At 44.7% G+C, this 22,548-nt stretch overlaps 1 protein-coding gene across 1 annotated transcript in view; it reads left to right on the forward strand.

Moving 5' to 3' along the window:
- Positions 1 to 6,014: 6,014 nt before the first annotated feature.
- Positions 6,015 to 22,548, forward strand: part of PDK3 (pyruvate dehydrogenase kinase 3) — a 52,314-nt gene continuing 35,780 nt past the window's right edge. Inside the window, exon 1 of the mRNA XM_063126489.1 lies at positions 6,015 to 6,340. Coding sequence (XP_062982559.1) covers positions 6,235 to 6,340 — 106 coding nt within the window. The 5' untranslated portion in view covers positions 6,015 to 6,234. The remainder of the gene's footprint in view (positions 6,341 to 22,548) is intronic.

The following is a 22,548-nucleotide window of genomic DNA, read 5'->3' on the forward strand; positions in this document are numbered from 1 at the left end:
ATGAATGGCCCATCACACACCATCCTAGGATGTGTAAAGATTTTTCTCCTGGCCCACAAAACACAAACATCAGAAGCAAAAAAATCCACTGTTGTACTCACAACTACCCATTTCTTTTGCAAAGAAATCTAAATGGAGTTCAGCATGCCTTGCTCCATCTATGCAAGTTTTATTTTCCACTATAGAGCAGCCTGTTGCAGCACAGCACCCCTCCACACTTGCGCAACACACACGCACACACACACACACACACTGCAGTTATATGCCCAGAATTTTTTTAAAAATGTAGCCTCCAACCACCCCCTTTTTTTCTTATGGTCTGCATGTGTATAATAGAATCTAATCTTTAACCTCTTGGTGCAGCTTGCTCCGATCCAGCAGTAAGGATTGCAGCTAAGCTTCTTACACTGTTTGTATCCCAGTTCACCCAGGGGCCCACTTCCCAAGAAGCCCCCACTAAACACCTAGTGGAAAATATGTACTGGATACAAGTAAGTAGGTAAAAATATGAATGCATCGTAAGCTCCAGATACAGCCCTTCTCCCCTCACTTGTTACCATGACTGTCTCAGGACCAGCCCGAATGCAAGCTCTCATCATAGAACAAACCAACCTTCTTCATTCCTCCCTGCTCTCCAACACTCACTCCAAACCTTTCTTTTCTGATCCTGAGAGGCTTAGGGACCCCGATTTGCCTATTCCTTTCTTTGACCTCTCACACTGACAAGCTCATCCAAGGGGCTGTGTATACATCTTCTTTGTGCTGCAGTGGCTCTGTGTCGGTTTATACAACACAGCCATTGTCCGCAGCCACTGTGGGGCTTTCTCCCAAAGCTCTGCATTAAAAAAGTCAGGGACTTATTCCAACTTTTCCATTCGAAGCGAGGTCACCACAGCCATGTGGCATCGAGCTGGGGGCGTTCCGGGGCAGATGGCAACCACTGATGGGTTATTATTATTATTATTATTGTATTTATTTGTATCCCGCCTTTTACCCAGTGCTGGGCCTCAAGGCGGCCTTACAAAGTTTAAAATGTACATGGGGGGGGGGGGAGGGAAGCAAAACCATAAACAATTAAAAAATACACAACAAAATTATAAGACATTAACATAGATGGAGGGCTGGATTATTCTCCAAAGGCCTGCTTGAACAAAAAAGTTTTAGCCTGCTTCCGAAAGCCCATCAAGGAGGGAGCCAGCCTAGCTTCCCCAGGAAGAGAGTTCCAGAGCACCGGAGCAGCCACCGAGAAGGCCCTCTCCCATGTTCCCACCAAGCATGCCTGTGAAGAAGGTGGGACTGAAAGAAGGGCTTCTCCAGAAGATCTCAAAGCACGGGCAGGCTCATAAGGGAGAATACGTTCTTTCAAATAACCTGGACCCAAACCATATAGAGCTTTATAGGTCATAACCAGCACTTTGAATTGTGCCCGGAAACAAACTGGAAGCCAGTGGAGCTGTTTTAACAGGGGAGTTGCGTGCTCCCTGTAACCAGCCCTGGTCAACAATCTGGCTGCAGCTCTTTGAACCAGCTGGAGTTTCCGAACACTCTTCAAAGGCAGCCCCACGTAGAGCGCATTACAGTAATCCAATCGGGATGTAACTAAGGCATGTGTCACCGTAGCCAGGTCTAACATCTCTAGGAACGGGCGCAGCTGGCACACTAGCTTTAACTGTGCAAATGCACTCCTGACCACCACCGAAACCTGTGCATCCAGGCTCAGGGCTGACTCCAGAAGTACACCCAAGCTGCGGACCTGCGTCTTTAGGGGGAGTGTAACCCCATCCAACACAAGCTGAATCCCTGTTCCCTGATCTGCCTTTCGACTGACCAGGAGCACCTCTTTCTTATCTGGATTAAGCTTCAATTTGTTCGCCCTCATCCAATCCATTACTGCCAACAAACACCGGTTTAGCACAGAAACCGCTTCCTTGGAATTGGGTGGAAAGGAGTAGTAGAGTTGGGTGTCATCAGCGTACTGGTGGCACCGCACCCCACAACTCCGGATAACCTCTCCCAACGGTTTCATGTATATGTTAAGTAGCATGGGGGACAAAACAGAGCCCTGAGGGCTCCAAAACAGAGCCAAGGAGTCGAACAGGAATCCCCCAGTACCACCTTCTGGGTCCGTCCATCCAGGAAGGAATGGAGCCACTGTAAAACAGTGCCTCCAAGACCCTTCCCAGCAAGGCGGCCCAGAAGGATACCATGGTCGATGGTATCGAACGCTGCTGAGAGGTCCAGCAGAACCAGCAAGGACACACTCCCCCTGTCCAGTTCCTGGCGAAGATCATCCACCAAGGCGACCAAAGCTGTTTCTGTCCCATAACCAGGTCTCATCCAGGAATCCCTGGAGTTGGGAGGCCACCACACGCTCCAATACCTTGCCCAAAAATGGGATGTTGGAGACTGGCCGGTAGTTATCCAATACAGTGGGGGCCAAGGAGGGCTTTTTCAGTGTGGGTCTTACCACTGCCTCCTTCAAACACGCTGGGACCCTTCCTTGGTGAAGGGAGGCATTGACCACTCCGCTTACCCACTCAATCAGTCCCCCTCTGGCAGCATTTTTAAGACAGGAAGGGCAAGGATCTAGTATACACGTGGTGGGTCTCACCAATCCAAGGACCTTGTCCACATCATCAGACTGTGCAAATTGAAAGGTATCCAATAATACCGGACAAGGAGGTGTCAAAGTTACAACCACTGGAATCTGCATCAACAATAGCATCCAAGTCAGAGCGGATCCGAGCGATTTTGTCTGCAAAGTGCTGGGCAAATTGGTCACAACAGGCTGTTGAAAGGTCTGAAATCACTTTTTGGAGGCCAGAGTAAAGAAGGCCCCTGACCACTCGAAACAGCTCTGCTGGACGGCTCTTTGCAGACGCAATAGTAGCAGAGAAAAAAAGTTTTTTCGCTGCCTGAATTGCCACAGAGTAGGCCTTCAAATAGGCTCTAGCCTGTGTTCGATCAGATTCACTCCGAGTTTTCCGCCAACGTTGCTCTAGCCTCCGTCTCACTCGTTTCATTGCTGCCAGCTCACTGGAAAACCAGGGGGCTGGTGTGGCTCCACAACATAAGAGAGGACGCTCAGTAGCAATCGTGTCCACTGCCCTGGCCATCTCTGTATTCCAGAGATCAACCAGGGCATTGACAGAATCACCTGCCGAGGCAACAGGAAAATCCCCAAGAACCATCAGGAAACCATTCGGATCCATCAGGGCGGACCATCTTAATCGGTCCTCCACCCCTGCAGAGGTTCTGAGTGCCAGCAAGTCTAAACCCCACCAGGTAGTGATCTGTCCATGACAACGGAACTATATAAAGTTCCTCCACTCTCAGATCCCTGTCACCCCATCCAGTACAGAAAACAAGGTCCAAAGTGTGCCCAGCGACATGGGTGGGGCCAGATACTACTTGGGACAGACCCATAGTTGTCATGGCGGACATGAAGTCCTGAGCCGTTCCCGACAGGGCAGCCTCAGCATGGATATTGAAATCCCCCAGAACAACAAGCCGTGGGGACTCCAACACCAAATCCAAGACTATCCCGGCTAGCTCAGGAAGGGAGACTGTTGAACAGCAGGGTGGACGGTACACCGACAGAATCCCTATTCTATCCCGGGCACCCACCTTCAGATACACACATTCGAACCCTGCAGACTGTGGGACAGGGCACCTGGTCAGGGGGATGGTATCCCAATAGACAACTGCCACTCCACCTCCCCGCCCTCTAGGCCTTGCTTGCTGCTGGACAGAGAACCCTGGTGGGCAAAGCTGAGAGAGAGTAACTCCCCCAGCTTCATCCAACCAGGTCTCTGTGATACAGGCCAGGTCGGCATGCTCATCCAGGATCAAGTCCTGGATAGCAGTTGTTTTCCCATTAACCGACCTGGCGTTCACCAGCAGCAATTTCAACCCAGGAGGTCTGTTGCCAGGGCCATCCAAATTATTTGAATTGGGGGAAAGTTTGGGGACAACCAACACCCTGTCATTGCACTCTCTCTTATGACAGTGCAGCTGTCTCCCCGCCCTGTATCTCCCTCTGCCCTGTATAACTGTGATGGCTGCTCCTGGACTCCCATCACCTCCTCCACTCCCAGGAAAGCAGATATTCATGACAGGCTGGCAGAACCCTCACACGACTAAAAGGAAGCAGGCCGAAAGTAGGGGGAGGAGAAGAAAAGAAAAGAAACAAAACAAACAAGGGGACTGGCGCTCGCACTTGTGTACTGCCCTGAAGCGGCTTCCCCAAAGTGGCAAACCCCTTTGGAGTCCCCCTTTCGGCGGCGAGCCCGCCCCCAAAGGAGCCTGCCTCTTAAGCTCCCAGTCCCCCCAAGTTGTTGCAGCTGGGGGTGAGATGTTTCTTTGCTGGGAGCCTGAGTCTGCTAGGAGGCAGTTGGAGGTTCCGCAGACTAGGCAGGACAACAGCAGCCGCTGATTGGTCTCTTGCTCTGCAGGCCTTCCTCTCCTGGCTGGATCAGATGGTCAAAAACCCAGGTAGTAGGAGCCTGCCTCTTAAACTCCCAGCCCCCCAAAGATGTTGCAGCTGGGGGTGAGATGTTCTTTGCTGGGAGTGTTTCCAGAAGTCAGGCAGGCAGAGGGTGTGGGCCCACCATATGGAATGACTGCCAGAAAGCCTGGGGTGCTTCTGCAATGAGAATTACCTGCCACCACCCTGCAACAGTGAAACCACAGGCAATGCGGCAGCAAAGAGATGCTGTGAAGGCAAGCTCCCAGTGCATGTCCACAACCTAGTTTAAACTCCAGGGCCAGCTTCAAAGAAAGCAATGCTCGTTCCCCCCGCCAAAAAATAGTTTTGAAGATGTTGTTTTGCATCCTTGTGTTTGAATTACAATTGCTCTACCAAGTTACCTTCACCAAAGTAATAAGTGTTCATTTTAAATTATTGTGTTTAATAAATTCCCCATTGATTGAAGAGGTTTCTGTGAGTATGGACTATTTGGGTTCCCCCTCTTTGACAAAGATCCACTATTGCAAACGTTAGAAGATCCTTTGGATGAATGTGCACAAATTTGCAGATGTCTAAAAATACATTCAGTAATAACAATATGGATCAACATCTTGACTGGGCAGGTGGAGGAACGTCTTCTACCACACTATGAAAATACATGTGATTGTGACCTAACCTGAGCATGTTGTTTTCTGTGTTCCCTGTGAAGCTGAAGCTCAAATAATATTACTGAGTACGTTAGAATTAGGACCCTCCTTTATTGATTTTTTTACATTTGGGGGGTGTGTGTTAGATGTTGTGGGATCATGTGCTTCAACTATTCTCCCCACCCCTGCCAATGGATTTACTTAGTAAATTGCTGTCCCTATTTTATTTTTTAGGAAGATGCCTTCTTAAAATTTTGCACAAGGAGATGTTTCAGTGCTGTGCTTGTTCCATTATTTAAGAATACTTATATACTTCTTCCCATTAAAACAACAACCTTGAAGTGGTTCACAGCATATTACAAAACAATACATCATTCTAAGTACACTTCACTAACATCCCCTGCTTCAGAAGCAAGGCAGGCGTCCGGAGAGTGCATGAAAGAACACAGACAGAGGAAACGGCGAGAGGCCGGGACCCGTGGCAGGAGAACAAGTGTTGGTAAGGCACATGTGCCCTTCTTGAAGGTGCGTCCTGTCACTTTCAAACCTAGTTCTAGGCCTGGAACCCAACCCAAGGCAGTCGCGCCTGCGCACCGCACCGGGCGTCGTGGTGATGGCAGGCGGTGCTTGCGAGGGCGCCCAGGAAAGGGAAGAGGGCGGCCTTGCGGATGCTATCGGCTGCTTGTTGCCCAGTCAGAAAGCTGTGTACGCCCGGAAGGCGGGCGCTTACCAAGTAGCCGGCGGAGACGGGTCGGCCGGAGCTGCTCCGGGAGGAGGAGAAGGGAGTGCGCGAAACGTGCCCGCCCGGTCGCTGGATAGGAGAGGGGGACGGCGGTGCGGTGGAGGCGGTCGCAGCTGCTGCTAACGCCCCCGCCTCCCCGGCCCGCCAGCTTGGCCGCGAGGAGCTGCTGGGCCGTTGTGACAGTTGCGAGCGCCGTCCCCGCCCCCTCCCGGCGGTGTTTGTGCGCGTGAGCCTCCGCACGCGCCGCCAGACGGCTGCTCGGCCGGTTTGTGCACGGGCCCGTTGGCGCTGCTGCCGCTGCTGCTACTCGCGCTGGTGGCGGCTGTTGTCGGCTGTGCCCGCGCGCGCACGCCTTCCCCCCCACCCCCGGTCCAACCATGCGGCTCTGCGGGGCGCTTCTGAAGAGCCCCATCCCCAAACAGATCGAGTACTACTCCCGCTTTTCCCCGTCGCCGCTCTCGATCAAGCAGTTCCTGGACTTCGGTGAGTGACGACGAAGCGGCACCTGCACGCAGCACGCGACACCAACTGCTGCCCACACTCGTCCTTTTCCCCTCCCCCACGGGGGTGGGGGTGGCGGCGGGGGGAGAAGCCCCACGCGATGCGCCCCCTACGCGGGCTGTGTGACGTCACCGCGACGGGGTGGAGGAGGGGCTCGAGACCAGGCGCCACAACAGTCGGCCGGGTCTGAACCTGCGAAGCCTTGAGAGCGTCAACAAGCTGGCGGGAGGGGGGCGGGGCTCTTCTGAGGAGTTTCCTTGAAGGGTCATGGCTGGACAAGTGTCAGCGCGGAACAGCCGGTATGGGGGCTCTAGAGGAAGTATCTGAGGAGTATGGTAGTGATTGGGTAACTAGGGCCCGGTTGCAGGATAGGCAGAAACTCGACAGATGGGGATTTCTCCCAACTTGGACGTAGGAGAGTGAGGAAAGGGCCACCCGTTTAATTTCTCTGTGTTATGAAGCTGCTAAAGAGATAAGTTTCCTATGAATCTCCTGTCCAGGTATTGAACCGACCTTGAGCCCTCAAACCATTCCTTAGGTCAGCTCAAGCATTATGTTCCAGGTCTCCAAATCAAGGATGATTAGGAACAAGCCTAGGACTCTAGCGCTCCTCCTCCTCCTTTCCCCCTCTCCTGCAGCAACCTTCTTGGATTTCCCCCCATAATTTCCTGTGCTGTCCAGTCCCAGCAATTTAAAACTAACAATGAAATCATACTTTTAAGTGGGACTGTAAGCCATAGCTTGGATTTTAGTGCTATTCCTAGCTTGGTAATTCAGATAGTTTTGCAGTCTTCAACCTTCTCAGACCTGTGGCGCACCTCAGGCCAAATATGCATTTGGGGGCCCAGTTAATACTATTTCCCCATTTTTATGGTGTTGCTTTGCTGTTGTCACTAATCTTACACCATGATCCAGTATTGGTCCCTGACCCACCAGTTGAAGACCAAGGAAAGCTGGAGCATAAGAAGGGAACAATGAGGAGGAGAAAAGAACAAGTTGGCCCATGGAGCATTTCCAGGCCTGCTTTGATGGATCATTTGAACTGAGTCAGTGGTTTCTTCCCACCATATTAGAGAGCATTTTCTGAAAGGGTATCGATTCTCAGGAGAAGGGAGTGCTTTGTGTTGGGGCTCTCTGGAAAACTGCCATGACAAAGTTTTTTTTGTTCGTGTCATGGTGTTAATGTGAAGCAACACAGTGGACAGTCCCATCAACAGCCAGTTCAGATCCAGCATAGCTATAGTACATGAACAACACACTGTTTCCTATGTCACTTTAACTTTGTTTGCAAGAAGTGAGCATGTACTTTGTATAGTGCTATTTGGGGTGGAGGAAACAAAGTCTCTTTCTGTGATTGCATCTTTTTCTAAAATGAATTCCTCTGCTATTCTGTGAATAGCTCATTGTTTTCTTACCCACCCCATCCCCAATTTATTTCTTCTTTCATGTCTTGTTAGTTCTTGACATTACCACTTGGGCTTCAAAATGCCTTTTGTCATTCTCTTTGGCCCTGTTCCAACCAATACTGACACACTTTGTCTTGTGGTGCATCGAAAATCCATTAAATCATATTGCTGATCATAATTTTCTGTAGAGTGTCTGAATCTGCAACATGTTTTTAGTTGTTATTAGCTTAGGTAATACACATAACTTCCTATGCTCACCTATTTGTTCTTCACTCTCAAGAGGAGACAGTACAAAATTTGAATAACTTTTGAAAAAGTTTCTAGGGACACTAGTTTGTGTGTATGAACAATTACAAAATGTGTTGCGAGAGGAGACTGAGTCTTCTATATACATCTTTTTACAAAGAATGAAAACAAATGATAACAGTGATGATTACTTGCCTTTTGCTAAGAAGTTTGGCTTACTGAAGATATGGGAAACACAAGAATGTATTAATTTACCACTGACTACCAATCCTTTTGAGCAGACATCAATTCCTTTAAGGCAAATACAGTGCTTGTGTTTCTGAAAACTTCATAGATACCATACCACAGCCTCCAGTTGGGTTACTGCCTTGGTTGTTGTGTTGCTGGGGTTTATCATAAAATTCTGGATGGTGAGATCAGTCTTTAGGGTAGTCTTCCCCAACCTGGCAAGGTAGTCTTCCCCTGCCTTCATGGCGCTGAGTTGGCACCACTCCATCACCAAACCCCATGGAATCACTGCAGCGGGGTGGCAACAAGTAATCTAGAGAAAGAAAGGTAGCACAGGCTTTCCAGCAGCCATTTGTTCACCTGGCCTGCCCCCTGCCCTTGCCCAGCTTCTGGTGACTAATGGGAGGTCGCCTTCTGCAGGGAACACCTCCTATCACAGCACTGGAGTGAGGACAGACATCGGAAGAGCCATGCTGGGCTCACTTTGGCAGTAAAACTCAAGCTAAGGGCCTGACTTTTCCACTGCTCATCATTGTGTCTTTGCCCCGCTGTGGCAGCAAATCGGTGGCTGCATCATGTAATCAACACAGCGTTGATTCTGAGCCACCGCAGGGCAAAGACAACTTTTAGACAGCACCCAAATCAGCAAATGGTTAATTACGGAAGACATGGCTTTCTTTTTCTTTTTAAAGATACCCTCTCCTCCAGGTAAACAATCATAAGTCCTACACAATAAAAGTTCTACCAATCAGGCAAAAAATCAGGAATTCAGGTTATAATGCTGTTACAACACAGTTTCTGGAAGTATAGCATCAGAATTACGTTACTAGTCTTACTGAAAGACCTTAAGTAACAGGTGCCAAGGGTGAGATATTAGCTGTGCAGAATGCAGCTTATAGTTGGGCAGCTTGATAAAAAAAAAAATCTGTTTTTAAAACATTAGGAAACTAGACTCTAAGCTAGAGGAAGGGGAAATAATGGTGCTTATTGACCTAAAACAGGAAAGAGTCTTGTAGCACCTTAAAGACCAACAAATTTATTATGTGGCCTATGCTTTCATGGACCAGACCCTACTTCATCAGATGCATCATTGTCCTAGGTACTCTTTAAATGGTCTGATTAAGGGCGCAGGCAGTTTATGTTGGTTACTGGATGTTGACTGAGTGCAAGTGGTTAATGGATGCTATATTATGTTTAATGAAGCATTTCCTACTAAAATATCAGATGTAACTTTTTAAAAAGTTATACTTTTTTCTGGAATTACTGGCTATTTGTAGTATCAATTAGCTGAAAAGCAAGAGCATGTGAATCTGTTCCTAAGATCTAAAGAAAAGACCTTGATTTAACATGTGCATTAGTCATTGCTAAGCTAAACAGCAGTTATAACAGAATTTTGAAAGAAATTTATGCTCTCTTCATTTGGCGCTTGCTATACTACTATTTTAATAAATCATCCATTAAGAATAATCTGTTACAAAATGCTTGACTCTGTAATATTAAAACATGGAAAAGGAAAAAAAAAGTTCCAGGGATCCTTGAGACTTGCAGAGAAGCTACAATAGTGTAATTTTGCCTCATTGCCTTACAAGGGTTCGGTGATCTGGAGTGTCCCGTTGGCTCTTTCCCTCCCAGATTGGGATTCCTCTCTTCTTTTTGACACCAGTGTTTTGCTAACCATAGTTAAGCCAAATGCAGCTTGCAAATCCACTTCTAATCATTGTTGAAAATAGTGGTTTGGTACTCACAACAGTTAGCAGAAATGCCAATTGAGACATAAATGGCAATGTAGATCTGAAACTGAAAGGAACATGTCTGCATAGGAGGGGAGATGAGTGTACAGGTGCTCTGAATGTCCTACCCATGGCCTAGGGATCAACAGTTTTTGGGCAGCCTTGTTGAACTAGCCCAAAATTGTAGCTCCCTGTCCCTTCCTCTCCAGTCAAACCCCCCTCCACCGGCTTTTCTTGAGGGGAGAGCTTGTGGGAAACATGCTGGGTTTGGTATGACTTCTTGAAAGCCTCCCAAGTGCATTCAAGCAGCAGTGCCCAACGTACATCCTGGCTTTTCCTGAAGGAGCATTCTGGATTGGGGCTGCTGCCTGTAGACACCCCAAGCACTTTGGAGCAGTGGTGTCCTGCCATTTGGATGTGGTTGGCCAAGACTCTCCCAGTGCCTTGGGCATGCAGCTGCGAAGCAACCCCTAGCCTTCTGCCCAGCATCGGAGCTTAGGAAGTGATGGGGATCTCTGCACAACTCCTGGAACAGTCTGTGCCATCCTCTGCAGCTTCAAAGTTAGGAGGAAGGCTGGCCACTAGTCATGCTCACCAGAGGGCAGTGTCACACTGCCCTGGCAAGTGGACTTGTTGAAGTCTGAGCAGACTTGTTGAATATTGAATGTGGCAATTGGGCCCCATTATGTGCACTGAGGCCTAGGGGTACATTCTCTGTGGCAAGCATTGCCATTTTCTGTATTCTCTCTTCTCTTGGAAGCCTGCTCAAGCTTTTGCTAGGTTAGATTTTTTTGAGGTGAAGTAATACTTCTTTGTTCAGACTTGTCTTTGTTGGCCAACAAAGGCAAGAGAATTTTTCTTAACTCTTTTTGAAAATAAGTTGCATGTTATTTTTACTATGAAATGTATGGTCCTGTTTTATAGCTAGTGTGTTGAATGGTTTAGAACATTGTCTTGCATTTTTATATAAGTAAAAGTACATTACAAGTGATTGACACTCTTTAACAGTTTGGTGCAGTATCAGGTTATGAAGCAAACTGAATCATCACAGAATGGTTAAGATCAAGCTTTGGAATATGGGCTCTCCTAGATTTCTAAAATACTTTTGAATTACTCAGTGAAATATTTAGATATATTGATCTTTCTTAATATATATTATTACAGGGGACACTGTAGTGTCCCCTGTGTTATAGGCGATCAGTAAAAAGAGCATTCCACCATGTTACCCTGTAAATTGGGGGGTGGGTCATTCTAGCGTTCATAAAATGGAAAATGTTTCACCAATCTTTCTGAAAATACGACCTGCCAGAAAGAAATGCTGGTTTTACATACCCTGGCAATTTCAAGAAGTTTGGTGAAATATTGAAGGAGTGGTGGCAGTTGAAAGGACGAAAGTAAAAAAATCCTCTCTGACTCAAAAGTGAAACTGAAAACTGGGGTTGGCGACTTTTTTTTTGCGCAGGGAAAGCTCCGAATTGGGACCCTTACCCTCCAATCCATTGGTGGGATCGTGTTCCCCAGTCCATCTCGTTGATGGAATGGCCTTTCTTTTTTTAAAATTCCCTTCCATTGAATTTTAATAATAAAAAAATTGCCCCATTAAAGTCAATGGAGGCCTCATAACACATCGCATGCGCAGTAGCGGCGCTCTCCCCCCCTCCCTCCTGTCTTGAGGGCTATCGGGGGTAGGAGCCAGCCCGGGGGCTCGCTGCCCAGTCCAGCATACACAAAATGTGGCTGCTGCCGCTGCCCCTCCTTCCCTGTCAGCGCGACCCGGCAATTGCCCCAAGATGGCAGCGCAGGCCTTGCAGCAGCAGCAGCCTAGCAACACCTGAGAAGCCCCGGCCGGCTGGGGAGTGGAAGGGGGAGCCGGGCGGAAGCGGAGCAGCAGGACCGGAGGCAGAGCCAGAGCAGCAGCAACCCAACAACGACCAGACGGAGCAGCAGCAGCAGCAGCAACCCAACGACAACAACACAAACGGCTGCCCCGCCTCCTCACGGCTGCTCTCCCGGGGAAACAGGCTCCCATGCAGGGCCTCGGCACGAGGGAGCACAAGGGAGAGAGATCAGCGCACCACGAGGTCTCCATGGTGCTTACTTTAAAGAAAGTTCTCCTCGGGTGAGTGCCTGGATCCAGCTCACCTCCTGGCCCTTCTCGTGTTTGGAAGAAGAAAGTCCTACAACTCCCAGCATCTCCAAGCCTTAGACTGGTCTAGCAGCTCCCTGGGAGTTGCAGGGCTTTTTCCCCTTGCCGAGCAAACCTGCTGCTGCTGCTTGTTGTTGTTGTTGCTGCCGCCTCCTGCAATCCTGGGGCTGCAATCCTGGGCATGCCTCTCTGGAAAAAAGCCTCATACAGACCTGCACAGGATTGCCCTGTTAAAAGTATGGGGAGGGGGGGGGGGAGACTGCTTAGGCTTCCTGCTGATTTTAAAACTGGATTCTAGGTCTACTGCAAATTAGATCCTGGCTTCTCATGTTTTGGACTACAATTCCCATAAGCCCTCACCAACACAGCCAATGAGTTGTAGTCCAAAATATATATTGAGGGTAAAATCCAAGGTAAATCCTACTTAGAGTAGACCCACTGAAATGAATGGAACTTAACTTGGTCAAAACTTACATAAGTCTTATTCATGTCAATGGGTCTGCACTACATAGGACTCATGTGGGATTCTACCCTCTGTTGCCTACCTCACTTAGAATCATAGAATAGTAGAATTGGAAGGGGCCTAAAAGGCCATTGAGTCCAACCCCCTGCTCAATGCAGGAATCCACTCTACAGCATACTTGACAGATGCTTGTCCAGCTGCCTCTTGAAGGCCTTTAGTGTGGGAGAGCACTTAACCTCCCTAGGTAACTGATTCCATTGTCGCACTGCTCTAACAGTCAAGAAATTTTTCCTGATGTCCAGTTGGAATCTGTTTTCCTTTAACTTGAGCCCGTTATTCCGTGTCCTGCACTCTGGGAGGATCGAGAAGAGATCCTGGCCCTCCTCTGTGTGACAACCTTTTAAGTATTTGAAGAGTGCTATCATCTCTCCCCTCAATCTTCTCTTTTCCACGCTAAATATGCCCAGTTCTTTCAGTTTCTCTTCATAGGGCTTTGTTTCTAGACCCATGATCATCCTGGTTGCCTCCTCTGTCTGCGTCCTTCTTGAAGTGTGGTGCCCAGAACTGGACGCAATACTCCAGATGAGGCCTAACTAGGGCCGAATAGAGAGGAACCAGCACCTCACTTGATTTGGAAACTATACTTTTATTAATGCAGCTCAAAATAACATTTGCCTTTTTTGCAGCCATATCGTATTGTTGGCTCATATTCAGCTTGTGATCTACAACAATTCCAAGATTCTTCTCATTTTTAGTATTGCTGAGCCGAGTATCCCCCCCCCCCCATCTTGCAACAGTTCATTTGGTTTCTTTTTCCTCGGTGTAGAACTTGGCATTTATTCCTATTAAATTTCATGCTGTTGTTTCCAGCCCAGCGCTGCAGCCTATCAAGTTCACTTTCAACTTTGATTCTGTGTTCCAGGGTATTAGCTATCCCACCCAATTTTGGCTTAGCCTACCTCACAGGGTTGTTGGAGGGGGGGCTAGGAAGGGGAGATGTTATTTCTGCCCTGAGCTCCTGGGAAGGAACAGAAGTACCATAGATGCCTTACGCCAGGTCAGATGATTTCATCACCTATTCCGCTATTATATGTTTTCTACTCTAAATGCCAGCAAAAAAGTTACCTTCTTTCCAGCAGGCTATCTGAAAGCACACCCAAGTCATATGTAATATGCACATTTGATTTTTAAAAGATTTAGAAAGTAATGCTTCCAAAAACTGCATTAGCCTTTTATGCTGCAACATTACACTATTGGCTCACATTGAGAAATTGATCAAAAATGGTCACCTTCTTTCCAGCAGACCCAAGTCATATGTAATATGCACATCTGATATTTAAAAGATTTAGAAAGTAATGCTTCCAAAAACTGCATTAGCTTTTTGTGTGGCTTTTATTCCTGTGTGTCGTTTATTACATACTAACCCTGTTCAAAAGGCATGCTAAACCACAGTGGTTAAGCATTTTGAGCTAAACATTATGGCTTAGAGTGTCATGTGAACCATGACAATTGATGGAATGAGACCCTTACTCATTAATCCAGTGGTGGTGTCTTCTTCGGCCTTCATTGTAGTTGGTGGAATGACTTTTCTTTTTTTAAAAAAATCCCTTCGGTTGATTTTTAATTATTATTGTTTTGCCCTAGAGCCTCAATGTTATTATGTAAACCATTGGTTTTTTGTTTATTGAATATAATATATAGGGTGGCCATCTTGATTTGTAAGCATGCTCAGTAGTGCCTCCTCCCCCCCACCTGCCTCAGCTATATTGGAACATTGAGAGAAAATGGCTGCCTCCTCTAGCAAATATTGTCAGTGTCTTCTCAGAAGTACGTCCCATTGAATGTAATGGTCTTATTCCCTGGAAAGTGTGTAGGGGATTGTAGCTTTTTCCACACTCAGTACACAGAAATGGTTTTTCACCTCGGTGAATTTATTTATTTATTTATTTATTACATTTTTATACCGCCCAATAGCCGAAGCTCTCTTTGATGTAAAGTAAGGGTGAACATAATTTTAAAGCTTTCCCACACTCTACACATTTTTATAGTTTCTCCCCTGTGTGGGTTCTTTGATGTCTACTCAAGGTCCCACTAGAGCTGAAACTTTCCCCACAGCCCATACATTTATATGGCTTCTTTCCTGTGTGGTCATCCGTTACACAAAACCATGAAATTCCATAAACAAAAAACCTACGGTTTACAAAACAACGTTATAGGCTGTACAGTTTTCAACCAAACTCCAAAAAGCAGGGAAATTGAGAGTTAAGGCTCACAGGCCTATAACGCCACATCCTCCCTAAGGAGGCAGAAAGTGCCAGTGAAATTCTCATTCTCCCAAAGCAGATATAAACCATGAGGACAGGATGGAGAATAGGATATGCAGAGGTGACTGTGGGGTTGTGGAAAACTGATGACGAACAACTTAGGGCCACCTACTTTTTGTTTGTTTATTTATTTATTACATTTCTATACCGCCCAATAGCCGGAGCTCTCTGGGCAGTTTAGAGCAGCCCTTCCCCAACCTGGTGCCCTCCAAAGATGTTGGACTACAACTCCCATCATTGCAAGTCAGTATGTCCCATGGACAGGAATGCTGCGACTTGTACTCTCAAACATGTGGAGAGGTGACTATGGGATTCTGGAAAACTGATCGGGGAATGTTGTTCTAGAGCAGCCTTTCTCAACCTGGGGCGCTCCAAATGTGTTGGACTACAACTCCCAGAATGCCCCAGCCAGCTGGCTGGGGCATTCTGGGAGATGCAGTCCAACACATCTGGAGTGCCCCAGGTTGAGAACCACTGTTCTAGAGCAAGGGCAGGCAAAATGTAGCTCTCTAGATGTTTTAGCATTCAATTCATAAAAGTCTCTGTCAGCATGGACAGTGATCAAGAATGCTGTGACCGCAGAAGAATGCTGTGACCGCAGAGGATTTTTCTTAGTGTTCAGCAGTGTGAGATCAAAGGCAGAGCTACCACCTAATAGATTCATGTGTAAGGAAGGATTATTTTAAAAACTATTGATGAAAATGATTTTCGTCCTCACCATAACATGGGAGTTGCAGCGCAGCACATCTGGACAGCACCAGGCTGGAGAAGGATGGTTTATACTTGGGTCCTATACATGTCTTCTCAGAAGCCAGTGCCACTGAGTTTACTAGGGCTTCCCCCCAAGTGGTATAGGATTGCAAACTAATCTCATTTGAAAGGAGTTCAAGACACCCAAACTAATCCTTTTCTGTTCCTCTGTCACTCTGATGAGATGATGTATTGTGGAGGGATTGTGGGGAGTGAACAGTATATTTTGTATGAACACATTTTAAGAAAAAAATTGGTTCTTTGAAGGGCAGGGTATTTACGAAAAGCTGAAAGTGCCAGCTCTTGCTCTGGTTCTACATCTCCAACAAATAGTGCCCCTTCTGTTATCAGTCGTGCTGCTCTATGCGAGATGTGTGTGAGAAAAAAATATTGCGCAGCCCCTGTATTTGGTAAGGATATAGAACAGCATTCCCTCTCCTGCTGTCCCAGCTTTCCTGACCATGGGACATACTGACTTGCAATGATGGGAGTTGTAGTCTAACACCTTTGGAGGGCACCAGGTTGGGGAAGGGCTGCACTAAAAAAAAAATAGAAGTAGGTGGCCCTAAGTTGTTCGTCATCAGTTTTCCACAACCCCACAGTCACCTCTGCATATCCTATTCTCCATCCTGTCCTCATGGTTTATATCTGCTTTGGGAGAATGAGAATTTCACTGGCACTTTCTGCCTCCTTAGGGAGGATGTGGCGTTATAGGCCTGTGAGCCTTAACTCTCAATTTCCCTGCTTTTTGGAGTTTGGTTGAAAACTGTACAGCCTATAACGTTGTTTTGTAAACCGTAGGTTTTTTGTTTATGGAATATGTATATATTTTAACCATAAACATCTGTTGGTCAGTAAAAAACAATGTAGATTAGAGCATTGGTGTAAATTAAACAGTAACACAATAGCAACTGTTCAGCATCTATGAGTGCCATTTTTGGCAGAAAAGGAGATTTAGATTTGATAAATAAACTAATAAAATGAACAATTTAACCTCTAAATTTTCCATTACATGTGAAAAAGCAAACTTTGCAAGCATGACAAAAAAAATCTATGTGTTAAATTTGACATGGATGGGAAAATTGGGAAGGTTGTTTGATTGGAAACTAGTGATCTAGAAATGCCTTAAAATAATGTTTTCCCCATATCTAAATGAATGAAGAAGTCATCACAGTCCTCAACACCACATAACAGTTACTACCACATAACTAAATTAGCAATGGTTAAAGAATGGTATAAGGAACTGAATCTTAATAAAATAAGGCATTTACTCTTCATGAGAGAAGCTTAGTGGTGTTATTGTAAAGAGGATTTTGTTATAATTCAGTAAAAAATAATTTTGAGAATTGGAAAAATGTAAAGTATTCCTAACTTCAAGAGTCTTCTCTTCCCCAATCCCCCAGACATAATGTTATGATTCATAGATTAATGCCAGGAGATGTATTAGTAGGTGCATTCATCTAGCAGCAAAAGTACCTCTCTGAATTTCGAGTCTTGGTATTAAATGGCTCAGTAATTTAATTTGAGCAAGTAACAATCCAAGCTAATAATTTGAAATTACTTATATCAGGGTATTTGGTCAAAACAGGCACTGCAAAATTTTAAAAGCCAATAACTCAAGACCATGGAAGAGAATTAGATGGCAAAGTATTCAGACTGCTCAGAAAAATGGGGAAGTGATTTGGAAATGGCTATCTCTGAAGATGCATGGAATTGGATGTAGAATAATGTCCAAATAAATGTAACATTCTCATATCTAAAGTATATTTAAAGAAAAGTATATTTATCACTTTTGTACTAATGTTGATGTTGTAAAGTCCTGCGTGTTGATCTTATGCATATTTCCTAACATGGAATGTAATCTTGAGGTATATTGAACAAACAACAGGGTAAAACATTTTAGCAAATCCATTTAAGTTATGTGCAAAATACGTATATCAGCCTTTCCCAATCTGGTGCTCTCCAGATATATTGGACTCCCACCTGCAAGAATTCCTGACTGTTGGCCATGGTAGCTGCAGTTGATGGGAATTGGCCCAAAACATCTTGAGGGCACCAGGTTCAGGAGGGCTACCATAGATAATACAGACCTAGAATTACATATGGATCTTTTGTCAGCAGCAAAAATGTCCATTGATTTTTGTTATGTTCAGTTTTCTCCCCCATTCTAGGTATCCTGACAGAGTGGTTTCATCTAGAGAGGTAAAGGCATAGAAAAAACTGGCAAAATTCAGGATCCCCCCAAATTGAACCATTTTGGATTATGAATTATTGTCTCTTAGAAGGATGAGTAAAATGTTTAAGTTAATGTATTCATATATTGCTACCCAGCAATATCATCTGGGACATAGCTAACCAAATCTTATATAAGAATATGGTAGTGTAAAGCTTATTACTCAAGATCTACTGGACTGATTTTCCTCATTTTTGTTTTAAACTAAAGCTTGAGCAGTATAGACATGCAGAAAATTTTGAAACTTCAAAAAAGTTCCAAGCTTGACTTTCAATAGCAATTAATTTCATCTGTACCAAACAGGCAGGGCAGCCCCTCTGCTAGCAGGATGACTGAGCACAACCATGCAGCTAGGCTCTCACCACCAGTGGGGAGGGGGGAGGGGACAGAAGCAGCCAATTGGAGTGTGTGAAGGAGAAGGCGGAACCACACTGCATGCAAATTTTGGAGGGCTAATTCATTCTGCAGAAGCCACATTTGCATTATTCGTGAGCCTCTCTGTGGCATTGGGACTGAGGGAAAGGAACAGGAGAGGAGCAAGACAGCTAGTGCCTGAGGCGACGTGGTATAGATATGATAGCCCTGTTCAGGCTTTCAAGAGAATGCATGAAGTCTCAAAGTGTGTACTGGGATGGTGCTGCGAATGCTGGCCCCGCGTTCCCAGATATGCTGGCCCTTAAGTTCAGAACTGGTGACGTCTGAAAGGGAGTTCTGCTCAGTTTCACTTAAACGTAAATAGAACTCTTTGTGTGACCACAGACCTTGACTTATCAGGGTTCTGTTCAAGCAAATGAACAACTTTACAGACCTTACCTGTTCAACAGAGCGGGGGAGGTGCACATGGAGCTGGAGAGGGCCAGGGCCAGCATGTACTGCCCAGTCCCAGTATCTACTTTGAGCCCTCATGTGTTCTCTTGACCACTTGAGCAGGGCTGATGTCTGTATCTGTGAAGGAAGTGCAATTTGGATTTAATTTATAGAGTGATGGTTGTTATTTGGAATGTTTGGGATGCAAAAATCCAAGATAATGCTAAACCATATGCACTGCTTACTATGATTTAAGATATTTATATATGACACATGAAGCAAGATGTTTATCTGTGTTTATATAATTTGCAGCGACTTTTTACCTATGTTTATGGTCCATTAGGAATGCTAATTTAAGCCTGTATTTATAAAATATTTTGATGTGTGTTTTGATTAGATAAATAAAAAACAAAGTACAGTTTTATTTTATGTTTGGTATAAATGGGTATGGGGGATGGATAAAGCCACCGTAAAATACATAGTAATTTGTGGGCCAGAACATTGTCTTAGCCAGAAAGTCAAACAGTGTGGTTTGTTTTCAGTATCTAAATTGAGGGCAATTAGGAGCAAAAGTAGTGAAAACTGTTTGGAAAGGTTTCAAGCACCAGCAATCAACTAGTACTAACATAATCTAAATGTAAAGATGAGATTATCTAAATATTAACCTGTCATACCCTTCTGAGTTCCTTAACTGTGAAGGGTTGTGATGTAGATTGTTTACAGCAGTGTCATCCGCACCGAATCCCCTTGTACATAGATAAACTGGTTTAAAATGTTGAGATGAAATAAAGTGCTTGACATGGTGCAGAAATACGTGTAACCTTTCACTCTGAAAAATGTAACCAGTAAAATAATTTGACATGGTTTCTCAGGAGCAGTTTAGCAAAAAGTATGATAGATTTCATGGAGCTAATAGGTTTATGTTGTTAGTGACCTATAGCAAAATCCTATATAAACCTCAAAAAAATCCCATGGAATTAAATGGATCTTACTCTCAAGTAGGTGAATTTAAAACTGCTGCTGTATATAAAAAATTTCTATATTTTCAATGTAAAGTTAGCTGGATGGTTACTTCATCACCAGAGGTCAACCATAGTTACCTATATTGATTATTCTTACAAATTTTATTTAACATTAACAGGGTTTATGTTTACTTAATCAAATGTTAAAATATAAAGCTAGAAGGTGAAACTTATTTGTTTGGGCTTCTAGTACATCCTACCCATAGGGCTTTATTTGGATAAAACACTCATAAAATGTCTAACAAGAGCAGTAAAACTGAAATGTATGTGAAACAATGCCACCTCTTCAAAGTTGCTATCACAAATTCAGTAGCCAACCAACTTATCCAAATGATCTTAAAATTCTTCTGAAAAATATTCAGGGAGATAATTCCACAGGCGGGTGCCACTGCAGAGAAGGCTGTCTCCAAACAGAAATCTGTAGGCTGCAGCATGGACAACATTCTTCTACACTCTGAAGAATGTAGTGGCTTGGGAGATTGGTATAGGGGGAAACATTACTGGAGGTAACCTGGTCCTGAGTTATACAGGGTTTTGTATATGAATTCCTTAAACCTAGCTTGGTAGCAGACTGGCAGCCAGTGTAGATCATTTAGCAAGGCATAATATCCCTGTCATAAGACACCCCAGTCAGTAACCTAGCTGCTTCATTCTGTGCTAGCTGCAGCTTCTGACCCAGCCATAAGAGCAGTCCCACATAGAGCACATTACAATAATCCACTATCAAAGTTACAAATGTGTGGATCACAGTGGTTAGGCTATCCCTGTCCAAGACTGGGTGCAGTTGGTGTACCAGCCTAAGCTTGTAAGTAGGTGCTTCTAGTCACAGAGGTCACTTGGGCCTCCAATGACAGCAATGGGTCTAGGAGCACCCCCAGACTGCAAACTTGTTCCTTCAGCAGGGAGTCCAGTCCAGTCCAGAACTGGTAATTTCTCTCATTCCCAGACCAGTACTTTCATCTCGTGAGGATTCATCTTTTGGGTTTTTAACTCCTTTTTGTTATTAATGCTGCATTAACAGTTATGGAGGAATTTTCACTGCAAGGGTGGAAGTCAAGAGCCCTTAGCCATGTACGTTACCTGGGCTTCCCTGTTTTCCTTATCTGTGGTTCCTTACACTGGACTAAAACTCACTCCTGCAGTCCCCACAAGCTTCCCGCATGGCATGTTGGGTCCCTGCCTAAAATTGTAAAATAGCACAGATAAACATTGACCTGGTTCACATGTAACAACAACCCAGAGTATGGGTTGTTGTTGAATCGTAGGTTGTTGTAACATGCAAACCCTATACTATGGTTTAACTATGGGTTGTTAAACATCTCTACATTGCTGCTTGGTTTTATTCTGGTTGTACTTGTGGTTTGAATTTTATACTTAAGTTGTATTTTATGGTTTAAATTTTTGTACACCACCCAGAGAGCTTTGGCTATTGGGAGGTATAGAAATGCAGTAAATAAATAAATGACCAGCCCAGATTTTACAACCCAACAACAAACCATGAGTTTTTTTCCTGGGTTGTTTGTGATTAACAACCCATAGATAAATCATAGTACATGGTAACAACTACCCACAATTAAACAACCACCATGATTCAACAACAACCAGGAATCAACCTATACTCTGAGTTGTTGTTACATGCAAACCAGGCCATTGAGTTGGACGGCCTATTTCTAGCCAATGCGGTTTGGATAAAGAAGATGTGCATTATTTTTTTCAAAGTATATGGATGTTCATTAACCACTTTTAGCAAGCATAAATATACATTAAGTCAAATTCAGATTTTAAGAGATGTCTTCGATGGAAATAATTTTTATTTTTAAGTAATGGTTATATGAGGTAATTCTTATTCATGCAGTTGGATTCAGTTAATCCTTGTGAGTTGGAAGGAGCTTTCCCCATGGCTAGTTGCCAGGTATTTGGCCTTTTTCTGGATCACTGAGCAGAGACCATGCATGTAAGATTAGTTGCATGTTCTCATGCAGTTCCTTGTTTTCAAGAGAGATAACAGAGATGTTGTTTTTCCTTTTTCTGGTTAAAATCAGCTTTGTAACAAATTGGCAGTCAGTAGGAAGCTGTTATATAACCATTTTTCATGGGATTTTGTCAGCAACTGTGCAAGCTGCTTTCTGTATTGGCAAAAATCTCATGAGATAGTGCCCCATCAATTTCAGAATGCTGTAGGTCCACTTCAGTGACCACTTACCCTTGCATAACCCTTTGAAATCAATTGGATTTGCAGCATTATAGAGTGTTAGAAAATTACAGTTGGTATAACTTACTAGCCTGCTGCTTTGCAACTTACATTCATTTCAGTAGGTCTTATATAGAGTTCCTTTCAAAAAGATGAAATTATTCAAGGACACACTGAAGCAGTACCTAGTAGATTGCAGGTGCCAGTGGGGCACCAATGAAATTGCAGCTTCAGAGTAGATATTTATGTTTGGCCTGTAGCGGGGTGGGGGGAGGGGTAAATTCCAGCCATGATTCCCCTCCCACTGTGATTGCAACCCCATGGCTGATATTTACATTTCATTTAACCTGACCTGTAGTTCATTTTTAAATCTGAGATTTGATTCCTCAACTTCAATGTATCAACTTCACCTGCAACTCATTAACTACTTAGCTGTCTTTAGTTCCATTTGCTTCCTTCTTGTCAAACTATTTGAGAAAATCAGCCCAATATTCTTACGGGATAACATAGTAGGTAAGACTGTTCCTAAATATTTTGCTTGCAATTTTATGGCATATGCTGAACAGAAGTTTCCAATAGTCAATATCGGCTATGCATTAAACCAGCTGAGAGAGTATTTTTTGTAGAAACTGCATGATTAAGAA

The sequence above is a fragment of the Elgaria multicarinata genome, chromosome 5 (genome assembly GCF_023053635.1).
Source record: "Elgaria multicarinata webbii isolate HBS135686 ecotype San Diego chromosome 5, rElgMul1.1.pri, whole genome shotgun sequence".
Classification (NCBI taxonomy): Eukaryota; Metazoa; Chordata; class Lepidosauria; order Squamata; family Anguidae; genus Elgaria; species Elgaria multicarinata.